A 26807-nucleotide genomic window follows, 5' to 3' on the forward strand; every position below is an offset into this window, starting at 1 on the left:
TTTGGACTAATTGGAGATTACAAACAGACAGGACAATTTTAATATTATATAGATGCTTAATATCGGTCTTTCTTGGCTTTGTAACGCTTGACTCTTGTCTTTTTGAATTTTGTTTTTTATCTCTGTTATCTGGATTTTTTCCGTTTTTCACTTGTATAGGCATAACTTGATTTGATTAATTCCATCAAGTAATTCATATTTCGCTTGTTAATATGCATCAATTTGACTCCCTAATCAGAAATCAATTAGTGTTTCCTTTCAGTGGACCAATCTAACAATTAGCAACAATGCTCATTTAATAACAGTAACCACAAAGAAAGAATTTAAAATGTTATTAAAGATACCTTGGGGATCAGGAGAAATGATGGACTACATAGATCTACATCCCTTGTTTGTAAACTTCACAAAATGTTCCCCTCCAAATATTCTTCGTAAGAGTAAAATAATTTCCACAACTGAACTATGATTAAACATATTTTCACTCAAGTTTATTCACAGAAGCTATGAAGGATGTTTAGAAGAAGGTCTAAGACTTCCCTTAGGCTACTACCTATGAAACTTCTTTTATATGACTCTCTCTCCTTCCCTCTCTTCTTCCTTTTTGCATGCAGATACATTTGATATCAGCGTAAAGATTGCAGGATAATTGCTTTAATTGTGATAATCCTCAAATGATGCCAGCTTTTCTCCTGGTGTCAGTTTAACATTTTCTTCACTATATTGGCACAGATAGAAACTATAGTTCCTTTCTTACAATGCTCGCTATCTGTAAGTTCTTTGCAGTGGTGAGATTCAAATAATTTATCAACCGGTTCTCTGCCCTAATGACCAGTTGGGTAGGCGTGGCTTGGTGGTCATGTGACTGGGTGGGCGTCACCAACTCAACATCATTCACGTCGATGGGCACTTTGCCTTAGCTGTTACAATGTAATAAGGGTTAACCGGAGAGGCAGTTTCTGTAAACAGTGCAATAAAGATTAGGCTAGAAACAACACCAGAATGTTTCCTTCCTGCCTTCCTTATAGGATTAGCCCTGTAAAGTGGAAAAAAACAAAATGAGATTTCTTCCAACAACTGGTTTTCCGAACTGCTTGGAAAGTTAACAACCGGTTCTCCTGAATAGGTGCGGACTGGCTGAATCCCACCACTGGTTCTATCCTCAGGAATGAATAAATAGACAATTAAAATCAAGAAGGCTTCAAATACTTTTTTACGTGGGATTTGTTTTATCAATTGCTAACAGAAACAGCAATTAGAAATCTAAAAGTATGAAAGAAAACACCAATTATGTAAGGAAAGGTCACTAAAATGTATAAGGAAATATTATTAGTACTTGATCATTATTAATGTGTAAATAACTGCGGGACATTACACACCCACACACACAACTATGGCAGTGCCAGGAAAACTCCAAAAAATAACAATTTTGCCCCAAAAGACTGCAGATGAAACCAGTTTTTCCCCCTAACCCTAAGAACAGGAAAGACAAAGCCACTGGAAGAAAAACCATCAAGGCATTGTGGGAAATTATAAAATACAGTGCCAGGAAGCTCACATAACCAGCAACTACCTCACAATTACCTAAACAACCAGGTATCACACAGAAACACACAAAATCTGGTAAAACTGCCTTGCACCAACCTGGCCTACCCATAGAAAAGCAGCCACCTTGAGACACATAAACCATGCACCAACCTGCACACTTAAAAGCAACATATTGCATCACAAATAAAAGATTTGCAAAAAGGAATAACATTTCTTGTAATAAACATATTCTATAAACAATAAATAAATAAAAATTCCCTATTTTTTTTTAAAAAAATATATTCTACACATAATAAATTAAAATAAACCATTATAAATATTCTATACATAATAAATTAAAATAAAACCATTAAAAATATTCTATACGCAATAAATTAAAATAAAATCATTAAAATATTCTATACACAATAAATAAAATTTGAGATTGTGGAGATGGAATTATGAGACCGGTCATTGTGGAAGGTCCTGATGAGGAGTTCGTGATGACCACGAAACAGGAGGCATATAAATTTAATAAATGAAGAAATAAATGCCCTGTGGTCTTGATGGTTTGCTTGCAGATGTTTTATTGTCATCAGTGTGAGATACCTAGCTGGGTCATGAAATGTCTGCAAGAAAACCACCAAACTCAGGGAACACCAAGGACCCTGCTGTTGTCTCCCTCCTCCACGCCCACTCCTCTTCCTCCGCTCAATATATCCCACACTTTCTAGCACTGATGATGATGATAATACCTGGTTTGGATAATAAAACATCTGCAAGAAAACAAGCAAGCTCAGAGAGTACCAAGCACTACACAGTCGTCCCTCCTCCTCCTCCTCCTCCTCCTCTCTGTATACCTCATTTTTTCTAGCACTGATGATGACACCTGGTTGGGTAATGAGATGCCTGCAAGAAAACCACCAAGCTCAGAAAGCAGCAAGGATCCCACTATCCTCCACCTCCTCTATCTCCTTCTCTTTCCCCACTCCCTTCTAGCACTGATGATGTTACTTAGTTTGGTAATGAAATGTCTGTAAGAAAACCACCAAGTCCTGCTAGCAAGCAGGTTCTAGGACGCCTGTCGCCACCAAAGGACCTTCCCGGAGTTACCTAGTTTGGTAATAAAATGTCTGTAAGAAAACCACCAAGCTCAGAAAGCAGCAAGGATCCCACTATCCTCCACCTCCACCTCCTCTTCTCCTTCTCTTTCTTTTTTTGTCCTATCTTTCTCCTCCTTCCCCCCAACCTCACTCCCTTCTACCACTGGTGATGTTACTTAGTTTGGTAATGAAATGTCTGTAAGAAAACCACCAAATCCTTCTATCTTTCTTCTCCTTCCCCCCAAAAGGACTTCCCCGGAGTTGCTTTTCTGAGCATGGGGAGATGGACGGTGCAAACTATTGTCCGTCTCCCCGTGCAAGTCCTTTGCTAGCAGGTTCTAGGATACCTGCCGCCACCAAAGGACCTTCCCGGAGTTGCTTTTCTGAGTACGGGGAGATGGATGGCGCAAACTACTGTCCGTCTCCCCGTGCTCAGAAAAGGAAGCCCGGGTACGTCCTTTGCTAGCAGGCAGGTTCTAGGTCGCCTGCCGCCACCAAAGGACCTCCCCAGAGTTGCTTTTCTGAGCACGGGGAGACAGACGGCGCAAACTATTGTCCGTCTCCCCGTGCAAGTCCTTTGCTAGCAGGTTCTAGGATACCTGCCGCCACCAAAGGACCTTCCCGGAGTTGCTTTTCTGAGTACGGGGAGATGGATGGCGCAAACTACTGTCCGTCTCCCTGTGCTCAGAAAAGGAAGCCCGGGTAAGTCCTTTGCTAGTAGTCAGGTTCTCAGACACCTGCCGCCACCAAAGGACCTCCCCAGAATTGCTTTTCTGAGCACAGGGGGACGGATGGTAGTTTCCATGGTGCAGCTGGCACCAAGGAGGTCCTAGGAGACCGGACGCACCACATAAGCTCCCCCCCGCTGTCCCTGTTAGCAGTCCCCACCCCAGCACCCGTGCTTTCTGGTGGCCAGGCATCTTAGGCAAGTCCAGGACCCTTGCAAAGGTCTTGTGAGGTCCCCAAACTTGTCAAAGATGCCGGCTGCACCGCATAAGTTCCCGCCGCCGTCCCCACCTCTGTGCCGGTGCTTTCTGGTGACCAGGCATCTTAGGCAAGTCTGGGGCCCTTGCAAAGGTCTTGCGAGGTCTCCGAACTTGTCAAAGACGCCAGCTGCACTGCATAAGCTCCCGCTGCTGTCCCCACACCCGCACCCGTGCTTGCTGACAGCCCTGCGGCCCTGCGCTATAAGCGAGCCCGGGTTCCTTGCAAGGCCACAAAAGATCACTGGACTCGCTTATAGTGCAGGGCCATGGCAGGCCGCTCCAGATCACCTGCCACCGCCACCCCCTGCCCTGAGCTTAGTTGCAGCTTACTTCCTTGGAGTCAGCAGGCAGCAATAGAGAGCCAAGCAGGAAAAAAGGTAAGTGGGCTTAGGGTTCTTAGAGGTGGGCGGGGCGATTGGTGAACCAGCCAATCAGTGAGCAGTGGGCGGGGCTAGGATAGTGTGGATAGGCAGAGGGAGCGAGTGATGTAGCGGCTTCCGGATGGGCGGGGGGAGCGAGTGAGCAACAGGGCCGGGGCAGGCATTCTGGAACTTACTTCCGGGTCCCCTGGTGGAACCTCTTCTAACTGGTTCAGTAGATTTGACAAACCGGTTGCACCGAACCGGTGCAAACCGATAGGAACCCACCTCTGATATGTATAATATATATATTAGATATAGATATGTTCTGCAAGGAAGGAACAAATGGACACATAAATTTTGAAGTTTAAAATAGAAAAATTGAAGAATGGGCAAATTTTATTTTTTTGTAAATTAATTACTAATATAAATTTACCTCCATATAATCCATGCTAAGTATAATTAATTTTTAAATAATATTGATTGGAAATGTATTTATTTTCATGTTTGCTGTATTCCTTGTTAATATGCTGTCACTGATAGTTCAAAAGGACCCTGCATTGTAATCCTCAACGTTTTTTGCTGCTGTTTTAACATTATTAAATTATTGCTATATAACTATTTAAAACATAAACTATAAGGTAGCATAGAAATTATTTAATAATTTTATGTTTAAAAATTGGATTAGGTGAATCTAATTTGCTGATTGACTTTTTAAATTTATTTATTGCATTTCTATGCCGCCAATCTCCCCTACAATGTGACTGATCGGCTTACAAATTATCGAAACAGGTGAAAATAACTTAAAAATTAGAGAAAAGTACTAAACTTGAAACAAATTTTGACAGGTCTTGCAACCTCATATATTATTAGTTTGAAAGGAGACAGTGGCTAATCCTTAGTCACCAGCAGTTTCTCTGACCATTAATTGAATAGGATGGCTAGTACCATAGTTTACTGATTTATTTCATTTTATGTATTTATTTGTGTCATTTGAACCTACCACCATTGCTAGACTTGTTATGAAGCTGTTCGTAATAGTGAAATTGCATTTTTTTCTAAGACTATCAAACATAGCTTTGAGGCTAGGGGAAGATGATTTTACGGATAGAGAGTTCTTTCCTACTCTCATCTCACCTAGGTAGGATGAACAGAAAAGAATGTTCAATTGTATGCTGACGAGAGTTTGGAAGAGCATGTGTCTTTAAAGATTTTAATTCATTTTGTGTTTGTCTGTGTGTGTGTGTGTGAGTGTGTCTCTGGTTCTCAATATGATGTCATCATTTTGAGAACTGAACAAGGTACTAGATGGTTTCTAGGTGCAAAGCAGGGTGTGGTGTCCAGTTTAAAGCTTCTAAGGCTCAGGATTTCAGTAACTTTGGGACCATCCATTCCTAATTATATCTGCCCACCCAAGGTCTGCCATTATTGTCTCTCCCTGTATCCCTTTCCCTCGGAAGCAACAGTGATTACAAAAGTGAGCTTTTCTCAGGTGGTGCTCCAGCATTCTCCTGGAAATCTAAATTGCTTCTTCCTCTTGGTTTTTAGGAAGATGATTAAAACGTGACAGTCTAGCAGGCCTAGAGTCCTGAAGTCTTTTAATGTTGTTTCAACTTTGGAGTACATATTTTATGTAATAGATGTTCTCATTAGTTATATTTATTAATATGCTTCCTTTTTACAGTAATTATTATGATTTATGAATATTGCATATATGTTGTGTGTATATGCTGCTCAAAATTCTGTGACTGGAGCTGCATACAAGCCAATATGTAAATAAAATCAATAATGTGCATGTTCATTATAGATTTTTGTGTATTAGATGCATATGTGCTTTGTAACAATTACAGATGTTTGTCAATTGTTGGGATGGAATTCATTCAAAACTAGCATATTTTGGAAAAACAATTCTAACCCCAACCTTCCTGGAACCTGGAGCTACCTATGCAGCTGATTCCTATCATTGAATGCTCTGTTTTTTCTCCTTCTCCCTTTGTTGATTGGAGCTGAGGGAGGGGAGGAAGTATATCTGTGGGTGAGCTGCATAATTGTCACAAGGGGACCCTGATGTGAAACTGTAAAGCCATGTCATTTTTTTCCTGTAAATCTTGTAATTTCGTGCTTCAGAGCACAACAAAGTGAGAGAGTCAGCAGGGAGTGAATTAAATTCCCCCATGAGAGCTTCTATGGGGTGGGCCTCTCCATTCTGTTCACAGTTCTCTTGGCTCTTGTGCACCATGCTGTGCATCCCCACAATCAAGCACCAGGCCTTATGCTGCCTCCTGTGTACCAGCCTGGCTTGGTGCCCTCTTGACATGTTCTGGCACTCATCACAAGTTGTATTCTTCTTGCACAAGCCACAACCAACTTAATAAACTCACACTGTCTTTACAGGGTTCCCAAAGCCTATAAAACAGGGGGCAGTCCTTGCTGTCCTCTTGGGAACAATGCTCCCATTGGGTGGCTAATGCAATTAAAATGGGGTCTTTTGGAGACTTTATACAGCTGGTTGTAGCATCACAAACTCTGCTGGCAAGCCACCTTTCCAATCAGTATAGCATTTGTGCTATGACATAACCCCTTTTCTCCTAGACTGGCTCAGAATATGTTTTAAACTTTGGCAAATTAATTCAGGAAGTGAAAAACGGACATGGGAAGTATTAAAGATTGAGTTCTTTCTATGGAAGACTTTGACAAATAAGAGTTTGGTCCATGTTCATTATTCCTGTTAAAAAGTAAAGTCACATCCTTTTTGCAGATTTTTTTCCCCTTTGGCAGAGTGCCTGACCCTTGAAGTTATTGCATTGGGGCAATAATATTTTAAGAGGTTCTGGTTTAGTCAACAGTGTGACAGAGCTGTATGAATCCAAGGCAGGTCACTACAACCTATCCTGAATGACTGTTTTGAATTGACTTGCCTTCCTTAAGCAAAGGAAAACAAGCATTTGGCAAAAGTTACTTCAACGTGCTGTTAAAAGAAAAATAAGCTGTTTAGGACACAGTTATAGTGCACAAAAATACTCTATGAACAATTGTCACAGTTGTTTGAAAGCCAGGTGGTGCAACTGAAACTTCAGACTGTTGAATTTTGAAGGGGGGATTTCTTTTTTATTGTTCTTATTTTGTCTTGCACCTATGTAATAGTAGAAAAAAAATAAAATAATTTTAAATTTCATTCCATAAAATGGCAATCTGAGTCTCCATGATTTATTCAGCCATTTACACTTGTTTCCTCCTTCCCCAGGAATTGACTGTTGAGATTTTCTTTTCTGTTTATCGTTTTTTTCTTCTTCTAACATTTACAAATAACAACAGCTAACAATATAGTGGAGATTTTAGTACTAAGCTCACAGATCAAAACCTTTCTCATATTGTAGAATAATTCATTGCATTTTGCAGCTGTTATATAGTTAATCAAACTTAACTTCATTAACTTTAGAAATCATGGTTAACTTTTTTGTAAAGTTTTCTCATTTTTAAAGGTTTAATTGATCAAAACCATCACAATATTAATAATTTTAATTGGTATTGTATAAATACAACTGTATTCAGTTACTATCTATATTCTATAAAGTATTACCTGCATTTCATAATACAATAAAACTATTAAGTTGTGGTAGGGGAGAAAAACAGGGAATTTAGGGGCTTAAATGTATAGTATAGTAATATTTTTCATACTAGTTGAAAACCTCAAACTGGATATGATTTTTGGATTTACTGGTTCTGTATATTTCATAAACATGATTTTAAAGTTACTTTAAACTGACAGTTATGTTCTTTTTATACAGCATCTACAATTACTGTATGTAGTGAATTGGCTCAGAAATTGATTGCTATGGGCACCTTTTGGAGGCTTTTGTGCAAACAAGGGACTTATCAATATACTTACTCTTTAGTCATTCAACTGCTTTAAAGTTGTAAAAGCAACATTATCCTATTTAATACAGCATAGTTTTAATGAAACACCTGATTTTTCTAAGAAACCGTTCTAAGAATAATAAAATTCTATAATTTGTAATTTTAAGAGTACTTTGCAAAAGATTTGCTTTTCAGTAAATTTGCATAAAATATGAATGTCCTCTTAACATCAATAGTAAATATATAGTATAATAAATAAATAATAATAATATAATAATATAATAATAAAACTCTCCGAAGTGTGCTCTGTATGCAAATTTATGTATGTAGATACATTTCTGCACTATGTTTCTAAAATGATATATTTCCTATTTGTGTATCTTCACTGCAAATCAGATGGTTTTATTTTTCGATAGCACAGTGCAATATATCTCTCTTGTATGTATGTGCAGTTAAACTGTGTAAGTAATAATTGATGTAGAAAATCAGCTGTTCCTGCAAACAGAGAAAGTACGGTACTATATGCAGGATTTTAAATGCCTGACGGAAAGTAACTTTGTTCTTTATGGCTGGAAATGTGGAAAATTAACAAGCGACTCTTTCTCTGGGACACACCCTGCAAGTGCCTCTATTGAGCGGGGAGAGCACAGCCGGCCTTTGGAAGCCAGAGCCTTGATTTACGGCTGCAGTGTTGACAGCTCAGTGGAACCCACATGCTGTTTGCAGTACCGCCAAGCTGGGCTATGACCCGCCGACCTCTACCCTATGCTCCCCCCTCTTGTCTCTGTGCTGTAATAAAAACCTGTCTTGCAGGCAGGGCTACAATGACTTTGTTGTTCAGAAATGTACCAATTTTTTTTCATGAAATTCTTTTCAAAGCAAAAATAAGGAACGTATGAGGAAATGGGGCTTTGGGAGCAGGCTTGTTTGTGCTAGAATTTATTCTCTCCTTGCAGTTCTCTGCTGCTGGCTCCTGAATGGAACTCCTCTTCTCAGTATGCCCCCCCCACACACTTCTGGGGATAGCCCCTCTAGTCTGAAACACCAGGGCACACATTTAAATGCTTGCATTCTTTCAAAAGTTCCCTGCTTTATGTGCACCTTTTCCCACTTTCCCCCCCTCTTATGAGTGGCTATCAGGATTATGCTAAAAACTGAGAACCAGCCATACTGCCTTTCTGAACGTCTTGTGTCTCTGAGGCTCCAGAATATAGTTGTGTTCAATTTGGAAACTGAACATTTGATAGGGCACAAGTTGATTCATGTATATAAAATAAGAATCTAAGAGAATTAACGGCTCATTTCATTCACCCTTTCTCACACTTTGGTCTAACAAAAGTGGTCCTCTGTTAAGCCAAGGAGTAACATAAGGTAAATTGAACTTTTCAATTTACATATTCTGTTATTAGCATAGGTGGTATTCAGCAAGTTCTGACCAGTTCTGGAGAACCAGTAGTGGAAATTTTGAGTACTTCGGAGAACTAGTAAATACCACCTTTGACTGGCCCCGCCCCCATGTATTCTCTGCCTCCCAGCTGATCGGGAGGAAATGAGGATTTTAGAGTATCCTTCCCCTCCATGCCCATCAAGCCACACCTACAGAACCAGTAGTAAAAAAATTTGAATTCCACCAATGGTTATTACTATTTTTTTTATAATGACAGCAGAATGGTTTACCATTGCTTTCTTAATATAATAGATAATAATCTCAATTTTTCTTAACTAACATAGTATGTCATACTGTCTGGAGGGTATTAATCGTATCCAGGCCCACCCTAAGAAAAGGCAACGTTTCTTGTAATTATTTTATGGATGTGTGTGTGAGTGAGAGTTTAGCTTCAAGTTCCTTGAATTTTAGAACTAGACAGATTTTTTTTAAAAGGTGCAGAATATCTGATTTGAGAGCTCAGTGGTTTGCCAAACCACATAAAAATTGAGATGGGATAAGAATTAGGATTTAAACTGAGTAAATTGTGTGTGTGTGTGTGTGTGTGTGTGTGTGTCTGTTAATAGTTGTGGGTATCTGCCCAATAAATAACCATACACAAGAAATGGAGACTTTTCTTGAAAGTGCTCTCTCATCAGATAAAGAGCCACAGTTGGTTTTCTTTGCTTTAATGAGAACTTGCTAAGTTAAAAGCTGCTTTCATGTTGGTAATCAACATGTTTCTTCTAGTTGCTTGCTATCAATTTACAGTAGAAAATTATTTTCAGATAGCTTTAAGCCCTTTATACATATCAGAGATAAAGAGAAATATTTTTAATGTATATAGATAGTAAGTTACCCTTATCTAAGCTACATTCGAGGTACAATATGTGTGTAAAATATAATACAGCCCATCCTAGCATGCTGTTGCACATTTCTGATTTTTTCTGCATTTTTAGCAATGCCCTTTTTAGAAATAACAGTTTTAGAAGTAACAATGAGGAAATCTTTGGCCAAATTCACATGGTCTTGAGTCATATGTTAAATCCATATGCATAACATATATTGGGAACATTAATATGAAGCTTAAGTATTCTTAGAACTGAGATATTAATGGTCTGAAGAAAGGATTGATGCGTTGCATGTCATTCTATTCACAATTATGTATCGTTTTAAGAAATAAATCCATAATTATAATTTTAACTTTCATCCTAATATAATACATATTTTGTAGATAAAATGAACTATTCTAAGCAATGCATTGTATTGGGAAAGGTATGGAAGTAGTAGGTATATGGTATGAAGGAGAGTAGTGCATAAGTGAAAAGAAGTCATTTTTGGATATTTCCTTGAGAATAAATTAATGGTTCATTTAAGAATGCCTATTCCTAATATGATTGCATTGCCTTTTTACAGAAATCATAGACATTTATGCTGTATTTATCTTGAATAGGCTTTGAATAGGAAGTAGGGTGCAGAGAAAGAAAGTATCAATGGAGTCTAATCTGTCAGATAATCTGTTGAGGTTTCCCCCTCTGAATTTAACATCTTGCCCATACATTTGGTTTGGCAATTTGTTTATTGGATGTTCCAGGGTATTCCCACTGAGTTTGCCAATCCAGTCTATTTCCATTCAGCTTCATTATGCAGCATTTGAAATTGCCAGGTTACTCAGTGAGCTCTAGGATATTTCAGGGTTGAAGATGTATTTCTTCTTACATAAAATAATACTTAACAAAATTACATCACTATGTAGGAATCATGCTGTTTTAATTAAGTCTATACTTTTATCAATCATACAGACTTTTAGGGACCCTTCCCTGTCCTGAATAGCTTAAGCATGTACATAGTTATTGTAGTTCAGAGTTTATTGCTTTTAAGAAAACTGGAAAGAGAGTGTAACTTTCCCCCCTTTATTCTGTCCTGAAGGCTCTTCAAGTGGCAAGGCAATTCCTTCTGCAGCAGGCAACGGGGCTGACTTCTCCTACCAGCAATGAAAATAAGCAGCCGGCTGTTCAGGTAAGGGACAGCAAAAATGTGGGTATTTGCTATTAAACCTAATAGGACATGAGAATGTTTAAAATTCTACTTCAAATTTATATGTGAAAATCTGAGCTTTCTTAGCATAGCTTTAAAAAAGCATTAATAATTCTGAAAATATTTTAGCGATTGAAAGGTATTTTTACCATGTTAATATGTTAACCAATTTTGTTTGTATTTATTTTGTACAATGACAATAAAGACTATACTATTATAGGTATGCTTTTCATTGCCATGATTTCATGGTATAAGGTGTTCTTATTGTTCTCATTATACTCATTGTAGAAGTGAGGAAAACTGTTATTGTGCTGATGCTTTTTCCAAGGTGGAAGTTTTGTATTTACCAAGAATTTGTCTTTCACATTCTAAGCCAGCACTTACTCAGTATTGTCACTAGTTGATAATGTGTGCAGTTTTGACTGTCTGTCTTGGTGGCCTGTAAAAAATAATTGTAATACCTGTTATTAGAATCTCTTTGTCTATAACACAGTTTTTCAACCATTGGGGATAGAATGGCATTTTCTAGATTGCTGTACTTTTTAAACATTTCTGCGTCATTATACTGCAGTTATTTAAATCGTTAAAACTTAGTACTAGGGACGAATATAGAAATGATTGGACTACCTTAAATGAAGATTGAGTTTTTTTCTTTGCTTGTAAGCCTTATATTTACTTTTCATGATAGAAGCCATCTATCTAGGCTGGGGTAGCAAAAACTATTAAATTAAAAGTTTTAAATAATCAGGATATTTCTTTATATGGAGATGAAAATTATCAGAAGATAGAGGTGAAATTGTGCAGTGGAAAAAAATAGTAAAAGGAGGGGGAACTGTTCTGGTTATTTTTCCAGGAGACAACTTGGGCAACTTCTGTTTCTAGTATTTTTGGAATGAGAAAATAGCTTTCCTTTGTCTACTTAATCTATACAATGCAAAGATCTATACACTTCAATCATATCCCTTCTCATTTGCTTCCATCCTAGATTAAAAAGTTCTAAATTTTACAACTTTTCCTCATAGGAAAGCAATCCCTCGATCATCTTAGTTCATTTCCTCTGAACCTTCTCTAGCTTCATTATATACTTCTAAGGTGCAGCAAACAGAACTACACACAATATTGCAGGAGGGATTATACAATTGATTTACAAAAGGGCATAATCATATCGGTATTTCTATTTTTAATATATTACTCCTAAAATGTTGTTGACCTTTTTTTTTTTTACAACAGATGCATTCGGTATTAACATCTTCATTGAACTATTTACCATTGCTTCAAGATCTCTTACTCATTATTGACTTCTAACTCTGATCCCCTTAGTCTTAGTCCCCTTAGAATGTTTGGCACCAACTTACAGCACTTTACATTTCCTCATATTGAAAGACATCTGCTATTTTGATGTCCACTGTCCTAATGTGCTGACATCCCTTTGGAGCTCTTTTACAGTCCCTTATTATTTTTACTAGTCTGAACAATTTAATATCATCAGGAAACTTGGCTATTTCACTAGTCATTTCTCATTCCAGATTATTTATAAATATATTAAAAAGCAGTGATCCTAGGGCAGAAACCTGTGGGATTCCATTAGTTACATTCCTCCATTGTAAAAAAAATGATTTGGTTTTCTCCAATACTTTTCTATTTTTAGCTACTTTTCCTGTTCAAGCCTACTGGGAAATCTTTGATGATGAATTTTATCAGAGACTTTGAAAATCTAAGTAGATGATATCTACTTGCTTGCTCTTATCTGCACCTTTATTAACAAATTCCAATAGATTAGTTATACAAGACTTCCCTTAGTGAAGCCATATTGGATATCCTTGAGCAAGACCTATGTCTCCAAATGCTTGGTAATTTTATCTTTAATAGTAGTTTCAAATATGTTCCCCAGAACAGATATTAAACTGACAGGTCTACAATTTCCTGGATCTCCTATGAGCCCTTCTTAACAATTTGAATTATGCTGGCTACCTTCCAGTCTTCAGTGGCCTAGACCCAGTAGAATCAGGCTGCATATTTCAGTTAGGAGGATCACAACCTCACCAGAACGTATTATTTTGTTTTGAGTTTCGCAATAGACTTAGACAAAAAAAGGCAATAAAGACCTAAAGGTAAAGGTTCCCCTCACACATATGTGCTAGTTGTTCCCGATTCTAGGGGGTGATGCTCATCTTCATTTCAAAGCCAAAGAGCCAGCGCTGTCTGAAGACATCTCCATGGTCATGTGGCTGGCATGACTAAACACCGACAACGCATGGAACTCTGTTACCTTCCCACCAAAGGTGGCCCCTGTTTTTCTACTTACATTTTTTTATGTGCTTTCAAACTGCTAAGTTGGCAGAAGCTGGGACAAGTAACAGGAGCTCACTCCTTTACTCGCCACTAGGGATTCAAACCGCCGAACTGCCAGCCTTTCTGATCAACAAGCTCAGTGTCTTACCCACTGAGCCACCACGTCCCTAATAAAGTCCTAGAAGACCCTAAATCTACAGGCAGTGAATCCTGACTGGGTTTGTAAAACTCAGCATCATTAGCTGTTAGTTAAGGTTTTCCAGTATTGAGATTTAATTTATCCTAGGTTTTATACATGAAATTGTTCCACATAAAATTCTGCCATGCCTATCTAGGATAATGTATTAATTTGCTCCTAAACATTTTCACTAACCAACTGAAATGCTTTACATTGAAACAAAAGCTTCTGAAAATAATATTTTTTTCCTTTCAGAAAAGTTCATCCCTCTTCAAATAATGTCCAAACTTTGGCTAAATAGCTTTGTTGGCTCTGTGTGATTCAGAAAGTATTGACGCTCCCTTCTCTACCCATTATGTGACTTTGGAACTAGAATATTATCACAGTCACAGAGCTGTTGCTGTTCTGGCATCTAAGATTGTGTGGAATATCATGTTGTCATGCTCTGCACTGCCCTTCCCCCAAAAGTGATATCTAGCGATTGCAGTGGGAATGGAGAAATATATAGCATGATGTCATCACATCACACTTTTGTAGACATTACAAGGAAGAGTGTGAAAGAGACAGAGAAAGAGGTAGCAGCTTTATGCCTTTTGTAACATCTAATTACACCCTGAATCAGTTACACCTCAAGCATCAAGCTTGCTCTTTAACTTTAAAATGATAAAATATCCTCTTTTCAGCTTCAAATGTCCCCAGAAACATTGTCAAAGTGGAGGTCATTGTACATACCAGCCAAGGTAGTGGACTTGGGATATGCAAAGGGTTGCCAAATGAGCATAAATTAAGGTCTAAAGGAGGAACAGAAAAAAGGAGGGGAAGCCCAAGTGAGTGGAAAGTGACAATTTTAAATAGCTGTGTGGAGGGGCTCTCCCTTTAGGCTAATTAAATTTATTGGCAAACAGCAGGATACTTTATTAGAGCCATGCAGGTTTAATTAACAAAAGAAAGTAATTAGTGTGTGCTATCCTGAAACTGAAGGTCCTGCCTATATATCAATCTGAATTCCTTCTCAAATCTGCTAGAAATCACAGAAATCCCATAGAAGACAACATGGAGAAGGAGAGCCTGTTTTCTGGTTATCTAGAATGCTCCAGGTGGCTAAAACCCTGTGATAATCTTGATATTATTTTGATCTCATGTTTTGTTTTAAGTGCATCTCAAATAAAACAAGGGGATTATCTTGTCTGTGGTTTCTCATTCCGTTTTGTATGCGCACACCCTGTCCTCAAGTGAATATGCCCCATTTCCTTCTTAACCAGATTCTATTTATTTCTCTCAGAGACTTTCTGCCTCTGAAACTGTACAGCTGAGGCTACATTATGTTCCTTTGAAAGCAGGAGAAATTCTCATTTCTTGATGCCCAGCAATATTTGTTTCGTAATCAGATGAGGACATGATTATTAGCAAGACTAAAGTTCATCAAGATTCACTTTTCAGAGAAGGCTAGTCTCTGGGCACACACCCCCCCCCCCCCACAACACACACTTTCTACATCTCAGTAAAGTCAAGTCAGATCAGAATCCATTCTAGAAAAATAGTTTTAACTCACATGTTCTACTCTCGCTTCACTTTGCTTATTCCAATAATTTTCAAATGAAATCCTACTGTGAGTTTTCTGCTAACTGTCTTGTTTTTCTTCTGGAGTCTTGAAAACCCCATAAAAATGATATTAACTTAGGAAAGTTTGTGAGACATGATAGAATCCAGATCCACCTGGAAACATTTTTTTTCTCTATGTCTCTTTTCCTTCCTTCTTTCTTCTCCTTCATCACACCTGACCTGAAAGGAGGAGTCATTTAGTAGAGGGAGCAGACAAACCACCAGTTTCATTAATGAGTTTAACTGAAAGTGAAGAAGGCAAAATCATTGTTGATATTAACAGCAATAATTCATCTGAGCTTCTCCTGAGCCAACAGTCATCTTTTTCCAATAGCTTTTTCAGGAAGGAAATGCAGTTACTAAGTGGAAAACATATTTAAAGAACAAAGGCAGTAAGGGTGAAGTCAGATTCCTGTAATCTGTGAGTCTCTCTCCTTTTTATTTTTGTGTGAGTACACATGCCCATATTTCCTATATTTTTTCCTATTGTTTTTCTCCCCTTCTGTTTTCTTTTCTTTTTTTTCTTTTTTTTTTTTTTTTGGTGAATCTGGATTCTATCTAGCCGTCTTTCTAAACTAGTTTTATTCTGTCATTATGTGTTTACCTTCCCTTTCACCTTCACTTGTTCCTGGTCTGTTTTCTCTCTCCCTCTTTATTTTTTATGGTCCCTTTGCTTTGTCTCTTTACATTACCACCACTCCTGGTCCACCCTTTCCCAGTCTTTTTTCTGTCTGTCTGGATAACTTTCTCAAAGTTAACAAAGCCTAATGTTCTCTCTCTGTCTCCCCACTTCCTCCCCTCTTCCCCCCGCCCTCCCCATCTTTTTGTGTTGCGAAAGCATTTGTGAAAATTATAGGCGTGAGTCAGGCATAACTCAAAACTCTCTCTCTCCTCCGTATTCTCCAGCAGTGTTACTGGAGGAGGATCCAAATGAAGAAGAGACGGGATTAGCCGGACCTTTTTTTTTTTAAAGAAATTTATCTAACAGTGGAATGGTGTGGATGAGATTGTCCAGGAGTTTTCTTCAGGTGGGAGAACTGATAGAAAGTGTGTTTGTGTGAATGAAGAATGTGTTGAATAAGACTGAAATGTGGGCTTGTTGATAGAATGTGTAAAAAAAGGAGTGTAAAAGGTCAAAGTATTTTGAATTTGAACTTTTATATAAATTCTGTAGCCAAAGACATGTCCAAATGAAGCAGGTATGCTTCCATGACTGTTAAGAGAAACAAAACCAGACTTTACCTCTGCCCCCTCCCCCACCATGTTTGCCAGGTTTCAATCATTGTTTTCCACTCTTGCCCAAAGAGCAGAAAGAAAGGAGAAGTCTTTTTTTCTCCAGTCCAGCAGCCTCTGAACACCACCGTAATGTTTTCCTTTACAAAGAGGATAGGAAGTATTAAAAACAAGATGCACGGCTAGAAAGGAAAGTAGAGCTTTCAAATATTGAAATCAGAGTTAGTGCAAGTGTAAACACACTAATTGGATATGGTGTGGCAGAAGAAGGGAAACAAAGCTAATGTAGCACTTTTAAACTTTTCCATTCAGGTTTGGTAGCATGAATACTGTACAACGTATGCATGAATATTAAGAAAAGCCAAAACTGTTTTGTAGTGATATTTCAATAAATTGAATAAAATTGATTATCTGCTATTTGGATCTTTTTGAATTTTGGGCTTGACCATCCATTAATCTGGTTTTGGAGCCATATATAGATGGAAGCTACCTTCTATGTGTAGAAAGTCCAAAGTTTGAAGTTGAGAAGTTTCCTACAGAACAACCTATCAAGTTTAAATTGTCTCATTTTAACACTCATTGACACTATTTGTCTTGTCAATTATATTGGGGGTGGGGGGGGAGCACATGCCAAGACTAAACCTCCCTATCAGGCTTGTATAGGCAAAAAGTATTAAAACATTGAATCTATTTCAGTTTGATAGTTGTATATATCGTTTAGCGAGATAAGTGAAGTGCCTGTCTATTTTATTTAGAATTCACAAAATTACTGTAAGGCAAACTCTAGAGGGGAGGGGGGGAGATTAACTTTAGCCAATTTTTTGTTGTGGTTAAAAAAGGTCACTCAGATTAGAATAATTTGTGGAACTTTAATGTAGAGGAAATTCAGGGTATATGAACTTCGTGAACTCTGATGCATATCAAGCAAATTAATGTGTGAAAAAGAATTATAATGTTTTGTCAGATTTTTTTTTCAAAGTTCACAGTGCTGTTTTTAGCTCATGAAAACTTTGTTTCAAACCTCTCTTAAGGTAAAAAACTTCTAAAATATCACTTTGAACATTATGTGTGTATAATATAAATTATATATTTAGGTACAAATTGTGCGTATTTTAGAAGGAAGGAAAGGAGGGAGGGAGGGAGGAAGGAAGGAAGGAAGGAAGGAAGGAAGGAAGGAAGGAAGGAAGGAAGGAAGGAAGGAAGGAAATTAATTCAAGGGAAACCAAGCAGCCATTTGCTAACCTTTGGTTTAAGACGAGGAACATTTCACTAGATTTATATCATTTGCATTATATTGTGAGCTGTGAGCAAGCATGTGATATTAGGAAAAGTATCTTTAATGTTTTTTAGATTTTAAAATTGTTTTAAAAGTAATTAACAGCTATGCAGAAACACTGCAACTGTCATTTTATCAGGCCTGAGGAGGGTGTGTGTGTGCAGCCGGTACATTCTTCTGGGGCCCATGGAGCTCAAAGGGGACCCATGAAAGGATTTTTTTAAATTAATATTGTTTCATTATTGTTTATATAGTAATGTGTATTATTGTTTTTATTATCTTTTACAGAAGTACCTGTCCTCCTTTTAATATATTTGCAAGTATGTTTAAATGTAATTAATAAATGTACAATTATAACTATTGATTTATGTGTCCATGTGTATGTGAGGGGCCCATATTAGTCTTGTTCCAGCACTTAATAATCCTCTTGGCAGCCCTGCGTTTTATCCAGGATTTCTGAAACTTGACATTAAAATTAGTCACTAGCTCTTCCTTCCTTCATTTCTTCCTTCTTTCCTCTGTCTTTTCCTTCCCCTCCCCTCCCCTTTTTGACCAAGTGAACATAGCCTAACAGTTCTACTTGGCATTCTCAGTCATCTGCTGTTTGATTTCTTCCTTGATTTGTTGTATTTGTTATTATTTTTAGTTGTTTCCCTTTTTATCTACACATATCACATGTACATACACATAGGCACTCACTCATTTACTTGCTGCTGTTTCCCGTTCAGTAATTACACTTTTGAATATTTTATTAATAGTTCCATTTTAAAGTCAATTTTAAAAAAAATAATAATCTCCTAAACCAAAATTTCAGGTGGAGGTCTCTATGAATTAATTTTTCTTTTCTTATCTCAGATTATAAATTTGTAGGGAAGTGTCAGTATCCATTTAGCCTTTGAATTACTTTGAATCACCTCACAGGTTCCAGGTAAAGTGATAATGCCTATTTGAAGTAGACTAAAAAGTTTTGAAATTCAACTGAGATGAATCAATCAGATTTCAATTATCATGAATCTGCTATATTTATTTTGATAATCTGAGGTAATTTCATGTTCTAATTTATTATTAATTCTATCTTAGATTATTTATTGTTTAAAAGAAAGAGCAGAATTTATTCCACGAGTAACACTGAAATTCAACTCCCCATTCTGACCTATGGCATATTATGAATTTTATGTATATGAGAGCATAATGCTAATGTAATTCACTCTACAGCCCTAAATCAGTATTTTACACTTGGAAGTTCAATTATGCAGTGATGACAAATTATGAAAACCAGGTTCTTTCTGTATAATATTACTTAATTTTAATAGACTATGTAGTTGCACATTTGTATTCGCTCTATTTTTTTCCTGTTTATTTAGAAAGATGTTACAGGTACAAACTAAAATATAAGATATTTATTTCATGAAATCTGCAACGTGAAAATGTCCCAGTCCCTATTTAAAAAAGCAAACTTCTAGTTTTCCCTGTAACTTATACTGATCATGAACAAAAGATATTTTTATGCAAAACTTTATGTATAACCTGTCATTTTAATTACAACTTTTATGTGTTAATTCTTTTACTTTACATTATACGTAATATGACTTCCATTTCTTGGTCTTGAGACACCCCCTCCTCACAAGAAATGTTAAATATGACTCTTATCCATCAAAAGATGACTTAAGCCTGTCTTACAGTGGCGTAATACATTTCACAAATGAATGGTAATTTAAACTGCATCTCCAATCTATTTAGGCAGTTGTGCTCTGGTAAAATTTGATACTTTCCCCCCAACCATTTGGGCTGTAGAAGTTGATGGACTATGAGCCAATGATGTGGTTTCAAAAGAACATTCCAAATTCTACTTGAGAGAATGAATTGATTGCAAGATTATGGCCATTTTAAAAAGTTCTGGCAATGAGAAACACTCTTTTCTTGAGATTTTGTCCATTTCTGAAAGAAAACTGAGGGGTAAATGTGCCATTTCAAGGCATTTTTGTAACCAAAGAACAGTACGGGAAAAGAGCAGCAAGTTTGGAGCAACTGCAGGAAATTGCTTTTCTTTTATTTGCGTGGCAAGAGAGCAGTGGTGTGGAAAAGTGTATTTTGTTGATCTGAACTTGAGTGAAATGGGTAATGAAGACAGATCAATATCAGCCCTTCTACGTTCACTCACTTGAGGAAAAACAGGACTTCCTCTATACGTGTTGTGCAGCTGATTTTTTCTTTTAATTGGTCATATTAAAGCTGATTCTTTTATTCTCTCCCATGCCTTGATCATCCTCCTTTTTATTCATTCTGTCTCCTTACAGCTCTTAATTTTGCTTGGTATCCAGAACATTGGTAATGTAGGTAAAGAGACACTATGAAACAAAACTATATTGCATTGGTCATTCAAGGGTAATAAACTATTGGTTTAAGTCTCATAAACCTGAACAGTGTCACAAGAGATTATTGGGTTTCATGAAACTTTACCACGAAAAGCACATAAAAATACACTGTGCTTTTTGTCCAGGAATACTAATGTATCTCCCACAATGTTGTTTGAATTCTGTTCTTAGGATCTCAAGAGTTCAGTGGACCTTCTCTTCATTTGGATTAACAGTATGATGTCCATCTCAGGCCATCTGTTTAGGAATATTTTTAGTTCAACTTGTAGCAATTAAAAATCAATACATGTAGGACTTAGCTAAAGTACTCATGGAAAGTTAAGCAGTTGGAATGCTTTCTTAAAATATAAATGGAGTTGGCAACTAGATCTTAGGTGCACTGCATTGTTATAATAATTAGAGAATACAGTAAGACTCAAATTTGTATAAATACCTAGTAGGCATTTATATATGTGTACTACAGTACAATAATTAGAAATATTGTGATTCCACTACAAACCCGAAGAAAGTTTTCCACAGCACTTATCCCTTCTCATGATATTATGTTCTGCATGACAGGCTTTCCTTTAAGTATGGCCCATCTGTATGAAAGATGTGCTAGCCCCTGGAATAAGATTTAGCTCAGAATGAGCACCCATATATGTTATATACAATATTGCAATTATTTCCTTGAATCACTTGATTTCTTCATCCCCATTCCTCAAGACAAAATTATATCCTAGGTATTTATACAATTTTGGGGGAAGATACCAAAAGAAGTTATACAAATATGCCTATCCATATGCAATCTTCCCTATTAGTATTTTTGTCTGGCTGAATGGGATAGAATTCTCTAGCTTTTTGAAAGTCAAGCTTCCACTCTCTTTCAACCAAATGCAAATATAGAAATCCCCTTCAGAACCTCTGAGGAAGTTTGCACTTGAGCAGGTGAGTTTGGTACATGATATGCTAATCTGGGTGTATTGTGCATGACCTTATATCCTTACATGTATTTGCAAATCCTGATTGGTATAAACTTGAATGGAGCTATCATTTCTTCCTTAATATGATACTTGCTTTCTATCCACAAACAGGCTATTCTTTTGTTATTTAGTCTTTAATTAGGGTATAATGGGATTCCTGCTGAAGCATCTTGAAAAGGCATCTCCATTCTGATGCCTTCGAGGTTCGAGGTTCATTTTATTTATATGCCGCCCTATTCCCAGCGGGACTCAGGGCGGCGCACAAACCTGAGGAGGGGAAGGGAAACACAAAAACTACAACAAAAAAATACAAGGCATTTAAAACAACCAACAGCCGCACAATTCAAGAGGGGAAGGGAACTCATCGACCCCAGGCCTGCCGACATAGCCAGGTTTTAACGGCTTTTTGGAAGGCCTGGAGAGAGGTGAGGGTCCGAATCTCTGCGGGGAGCTCGTTCCAAAGGGCCGGAGCCGCCACAGAGAAGGCCCTCCCCCGGGTAGTGGCCAGATGACATTGGCTAGTAGATGGAACCCGGAGGAGGCCTAATCTGTGTGATCTAATGGGTCTTTGGGAGGTAATTGGCAGGAGGCGGTCTCTCAAGTACCCAGGTCCAATACCATGAATGGCTTTATAAGTGACGACTAGCACCTTGAAGCGTATCCGAAGACCAATCGGTAACCAGTGCAGCTCACGGAGGATAGGTGTAACGTGGGTGTACCGAGGTGCACCCACAATCGCTCGCGCGGCTGCATTCTGGACGAGCTGAAGTCTCCGAATACTCTTCAAGGGCTGCCCCATGTAGAGCGCATTGCAGTAGTCCAGTCTTGAGGTCACAAGGGCATGAGTGACTGTTGTGAGTGCCTCCCGGTTCAGGTAGGGACGCAATTGGTGCACCAGGCGAACCTGGGCAAATGCCCCCCTGGTCACAGCCGACAAATAATGATCTAAGGTCAGCTGTGGGTCCAGGAGGACTCCCAAATTGCGAACCCTGTCTGAGGGGCGTAAAATTTCACCCCCCAGCCTGAGTGATGGAGTACTAGCCAAATTTTTGGGAGGGAAACACAATAGCCACTCGGTCTTGTCTGGATTGAGCGCAAGCTTGTTAACCCCCATCCAGACCCTGACAGCCTCCAGGCACTGGCACATCATGTCAGCCGCTTCACTGAGTTGGCACGGGGTGGACAGATACAACTGGGTATCGTCCGCGTACTGATGGTATTTTATCCCGTGCCGCTGGATGATCTCACCCAACGGCTTCATGTAGATATTAAACAGGAGGGGGGACAGGACCGAACCCTGTGGGACCCCATATTTCAGGGGTCTAGGGGTTGACCTCTACCCCCCGACCAACACCGACTGCCTTATCAGAGCTTTGTTATAAGTCTAGAACTGTTAGTAAGCAGTTTTATAGAATGGCAACAGGCCAACAAGTGAGTCATTGCCTGTCCTAGCTCACAGTTTGCCAAATGCCAGCTATGACACACCCATGCCGACAAACCATTATTGAAGAGAGAAATTTAGCATCTCTATCCGCAGGCATAATGCTTCTGTTGTTGCTGACAGTGTTAATTTTTTTGAGGGAAGAGGAGCCTAAGATTGTAAAACTTAAAAAGTAGGCTTGGGGCTCGTCAGTAGAAAGTTCCATGGTAACTTAATTACTCTTGAACGTATGTCAGTAGTGCAGAAACTAGCTGAAATTATAACCCTTCTTAGAGTTTGGACTTGTGTATATTGCTTACTGGGAGCTTAATTAATAAAGAGTGGTTTGAAAGTTTAAGTCAAAATTGACGATATTTTTAAGTAGTTACCTAAAAAAAATGATGTCCATGTGGCTTGCAAATTAAAACTACCTAGAAGTTAACAAAAGTGGATTCTAAAAACTTGTTTGGATCTTAATGTAAAGAAAACTGAAAACTTTTTATAGACTTTCTCCTTAGTGGTGGAGGTATCATCCAGACTGGGTTAACATCATCCGCTCACTAACAGGACTGAGTCTGATGACAATTGTTGTTAAGTCACCCCCCCCCCCCCCTGTTACTAGACAACCCCAACTTTTTGACTCAGTCCCTCAATGAGGACGGATGCATCACCCAGTAGCTCCGCAGCTAACTTAAATTTGAGATAAGTAGGATATTGGTTTAACATCAGATTGTGTGTAAATTTATCACTTTTTGCTGAAAATGGAAAAAATGATTTTTGGATTTGAAAAGAGTTGAATATATGAAAGAAGTTAGCTATGTGATATAACCTTGTTGGGGTGGGGGGACAAGTGACAATAAATATGATTGTAACTGTTGTATGGAAGATTGAAAGTTGCTTCTTTAAATATTTCTTTTTTTTAAATCTAGTGCACTTTATTTTTTTTTTCTTTATTTCATTTTCTTTATTTTTTTCACTGTTTATCTTTTATTTGTTTAAAAACATTCTAATAAATAACATAATGATGATTTTAAAAGAGAAGGCTTAATATGCAGTATATGGATTTTATATTAGATTATACATTTGGGGTAAAGTATTTCATCTATAGCTATTCAGCTGGGCAAATGTCTTGCTTTGGGCTCAATAAGATCTATACATTTATATTCTGGTTTTCTGTTCATTTCAAATACTCAAGTTACTTATCAACAAATAACACATAAAAGTTTTTTTTGAAAAGCCACAGTTGAAGAGATGTGCCTTCAGAATGCACAGCTAAAGCAAATGAGTGAAGATCAGTTGTTGTGCCATAAAATGTACATTTCATAGCTTGACAATAATATAGAAGAAGGGCCTCTTTTGCATGTCTGATGCACAGCCTCAGAAATAAAGGGAGTATCTTTGGATGGCCTCTATTGTATAACTGTATACATACCACTCAGAGTCACTTCTTATGAGGCAGACTATAATATAAATGTGTTAAATAAATAAATTCATAATAGAAGAGGGCATCCTTTAGATATTCATGTTTCAAGGCATTTAGAGTTGTACAGTTAATCTGTCTATTCAGATACTTGGTAGGGACAGAGTCTGTAAATAGGATGTTCAGAAAGACATTGTTATGTTAACAATTTATATAATCTAATTGAGAACAGCCATGTCCAACCTGGAGCCCTCCAGATTTGTGGTTTGCAACTCTTGTATTCAGCCTGCATGGCAACTACTACTGTGGGCTGGCATTGTGAAAATTACAGTCCAGCACACTGGAGGATCCCCATACTGGGGAAGGATAAAGAAGGTAGGTGAAAGAAAGAAACTAATAATGATAGAACAGTGTTTAGTGACTTTTTCCATCAACTCTTCGTAAACTAGGAAGCAGGAATGTGAGAATCATAGCTCATGTATATCTTCCTTCATGACCCTCCTCTAAGAAGCCCCCACCATTCATGGTGTCAGCATAGCATTTTAATAGAAAAGGGGAAGCTATTTGATGTAGACAAAGGTTTGTATGAAAATATAATTCTGCTTTGTTAGCAGCCATCACACTCTAAAAGGCGCCGCTTTTGTTTTCTTGTAACGTTGTGAAAACCTCATGTCGGATCGAGAGCTGCGGCCCTCACGACTAATCGCCTCTCCTTTGTGTTTTTAGATTATAGGGGCAATTAGTGTTGTCAAAACCTCTGGCAAGTCTCTTTGCTCTTGACAGGGTGTCAGTCCGACGGGCGCGAAATGGAAGGTGTTATAACTCTCCGGTAATTAGAATGCCTCCGATTTTGAAAATGCCAGCCAACGTGTATCAAGCTGGATGTACGGTGTGGTGGTGGGGGTTGGTGGTGGGGGGGAGAGAGTTCAGATGGGGGATGCAGATGAGCAATTAATTACAGACTCTCATTCAGAGCACATTGCAAGCTGATGAGCAGCAAAAGGAAATTATCCTGATGCTTGTCTCCTAAAGAGTGGGCATCAACTGCATTCTTTCTTATTCTCCTATTGCTATTACCCAAATTTCTCTACTGATTTTCATTGCTTCTTGCATGTTGGAACAGCCATTATGATAGATAAAGCATGAACTACTAGCAACTTGATATACTAGCCAAATACAGATTGTGGAGGTTACAATAACAAGTCTTTATGTTAATTACTCTACTACAATTCATTAAGTCTCTTCACTGTTGCTGTCCTTGTGATAAATTTGGCCTTCTACGAGCTCTCTTCAGGTAAAAGCTGGAGGAATGCTACAATTATCACAAGCATTGTTAGAGTCTCTTTCTAATATTAGGAAATTTAAGCAGTCTGGATTTTGTCAGGATGGACCAAGGTCCTATTGCCTTGATTCATTGACTGATTCTGGTTGTCAGTGCCTCTTCAGCAGTCTTGGAGCAAGTCCAAAGGCAGTTAATAAATAACTTCATAAGTTAACTTGGAGTGACTTCTAGAATGACAAATGAAATTTGGGGCACCTCCCTGAAGCCAGCAACCTGAGTAAACAGATAAGCTTTGTAACATGCCCCAAAGGTCAGCAAGCTCCTGCTTGTTGAACTGACAGGACAGAAGGGTGTAGAAATTCCCTAGTGCAATTCTGTCTGCTTCAAGAACTATTAAATCTAAAGGTAAGAATGTCTTCCAGGTTTTTTTTTTCACTTGCTGGTCTGATGACAGAGTTGATCTGCTTCATGTGCCAAGCTGCAGCCTTTCTCTTTCTGAATAGATTGAGAGAAAAGAAGGCAACATGCATTGCCTGGTCTTCAAAGAAAGGAAAACAAGCTGGGGCATCCTTAATAACAAGCAATGCTGGATGAGATGGAAAATATGTGCTACTGTATACATAATAGAAAAGCAACAGATATTTTTTCCTTGAATGTAAGCCAAATATGAGACCTATTCCTTGTAGTGTTCATTTGACATTTCCTGCTTGGAGAAAGGCATGGCTGAAATAGAGTAATTTACATTCCTTGTTCAAGTAATTTATATGCCATTTTTCCAAGCTCAAAGTGACTTCAAAGCATCTATTCCAAAAGCACTGAAATGCTTGAAATGTACAGCTAATTACCATCAGAAGTAGATTTTCCTTACACAAGACACAGAAGGAGGAATGCTACCTAGCTTAACCAGGAAATCTTTACACCATTTCATGACACCTGGGTTATCTTGTCTTTTGATTGAAGGCACATGGAGAAGAGCTCATCTGACATGTTTGGAGATGTTACCTTTTTTAGGGCATCTTACAGCATTAGAAGAAGCAATAAATTAATTGTATCCTAAAAATTAAGATCCTCAAACTTCCATTTTCCCTTGCTCTTTGTATTCCTAGCCAGGATCTACTAGAAGAAGAAATATGAAAGAAGGACCATGACATTGATTGGAAAAAAAAAGTGCTAAGTGCATTAGATTTAAGGTATATTTATGTGCTGTGACTTGGTTGAGAAAATGCAAAAAGAGCAGGTATAAATATTTAACTATTTTTAACACCAATATTGAAATCTAATAACTGGCATCTACATTGAACTGATCCAAAGCAATTACAATATCTGAAATATCATTTTATAGAGCTTTGTGTGGAAAACGCTACTGTCAGTTCCACTAGTTAAACCACTCCAGGAAATGAACTCCATAGGAAAGCTAAAACTACTTTATTGAGATTGATTTTAACAACAGAATCTTGAAAATCTGATTATGGGA

At 37.9% G+C, this 26807-nt stretch overlaps 1 protein-coding gene across 6 annotated transcripts in view; it reads left to right on the forward strand.

The window, feature by feature from the left end:
* The window catches only part of FOXP4 (forkhead box P4), a 175442-nt gene that overhangs the window by 80692 nt on the left and 67943 nt on the right, over window positions 1-26807 (forward strand). For 5 of the 6 annotated variants that reach the window (XM_014064164.2, XM_014064162.2, XM_014064163.2 and 2 more), the window contains one exon: window positions 11186-11275. In XM_014064164.2, the coding sequence (XP_013919639.1) occupies window positions 11186-11275 (90 nt within the window). Of the gene's footprint in view, window positions 1-11185; window positions 11276-25646; window positions 25739-26807 lie in introns of those variants that run through there. The other variant, XM_014064166.2, reaches the window with a different exon arrangement.

The sequence above is a fragment of the Thamnophis sirtalis genome, unplaced genomic scaffold, assembly GCF_051295495.1.
Source record: "Thamnophis sirtalis isolate CommonGarterSnake01/CBP01778 unplaced genomic scaffold, rThaSir2_p1.2 scaffold_7, whole genome shotgun sequence".
NCBI classification, from domain to species: domain Eukaryota; kingdom Metazoa; phylum Chordata; class Lepidosauria; order Squamata; family Natricidae; genus Thamnophis; species Thamnophis sirtalis.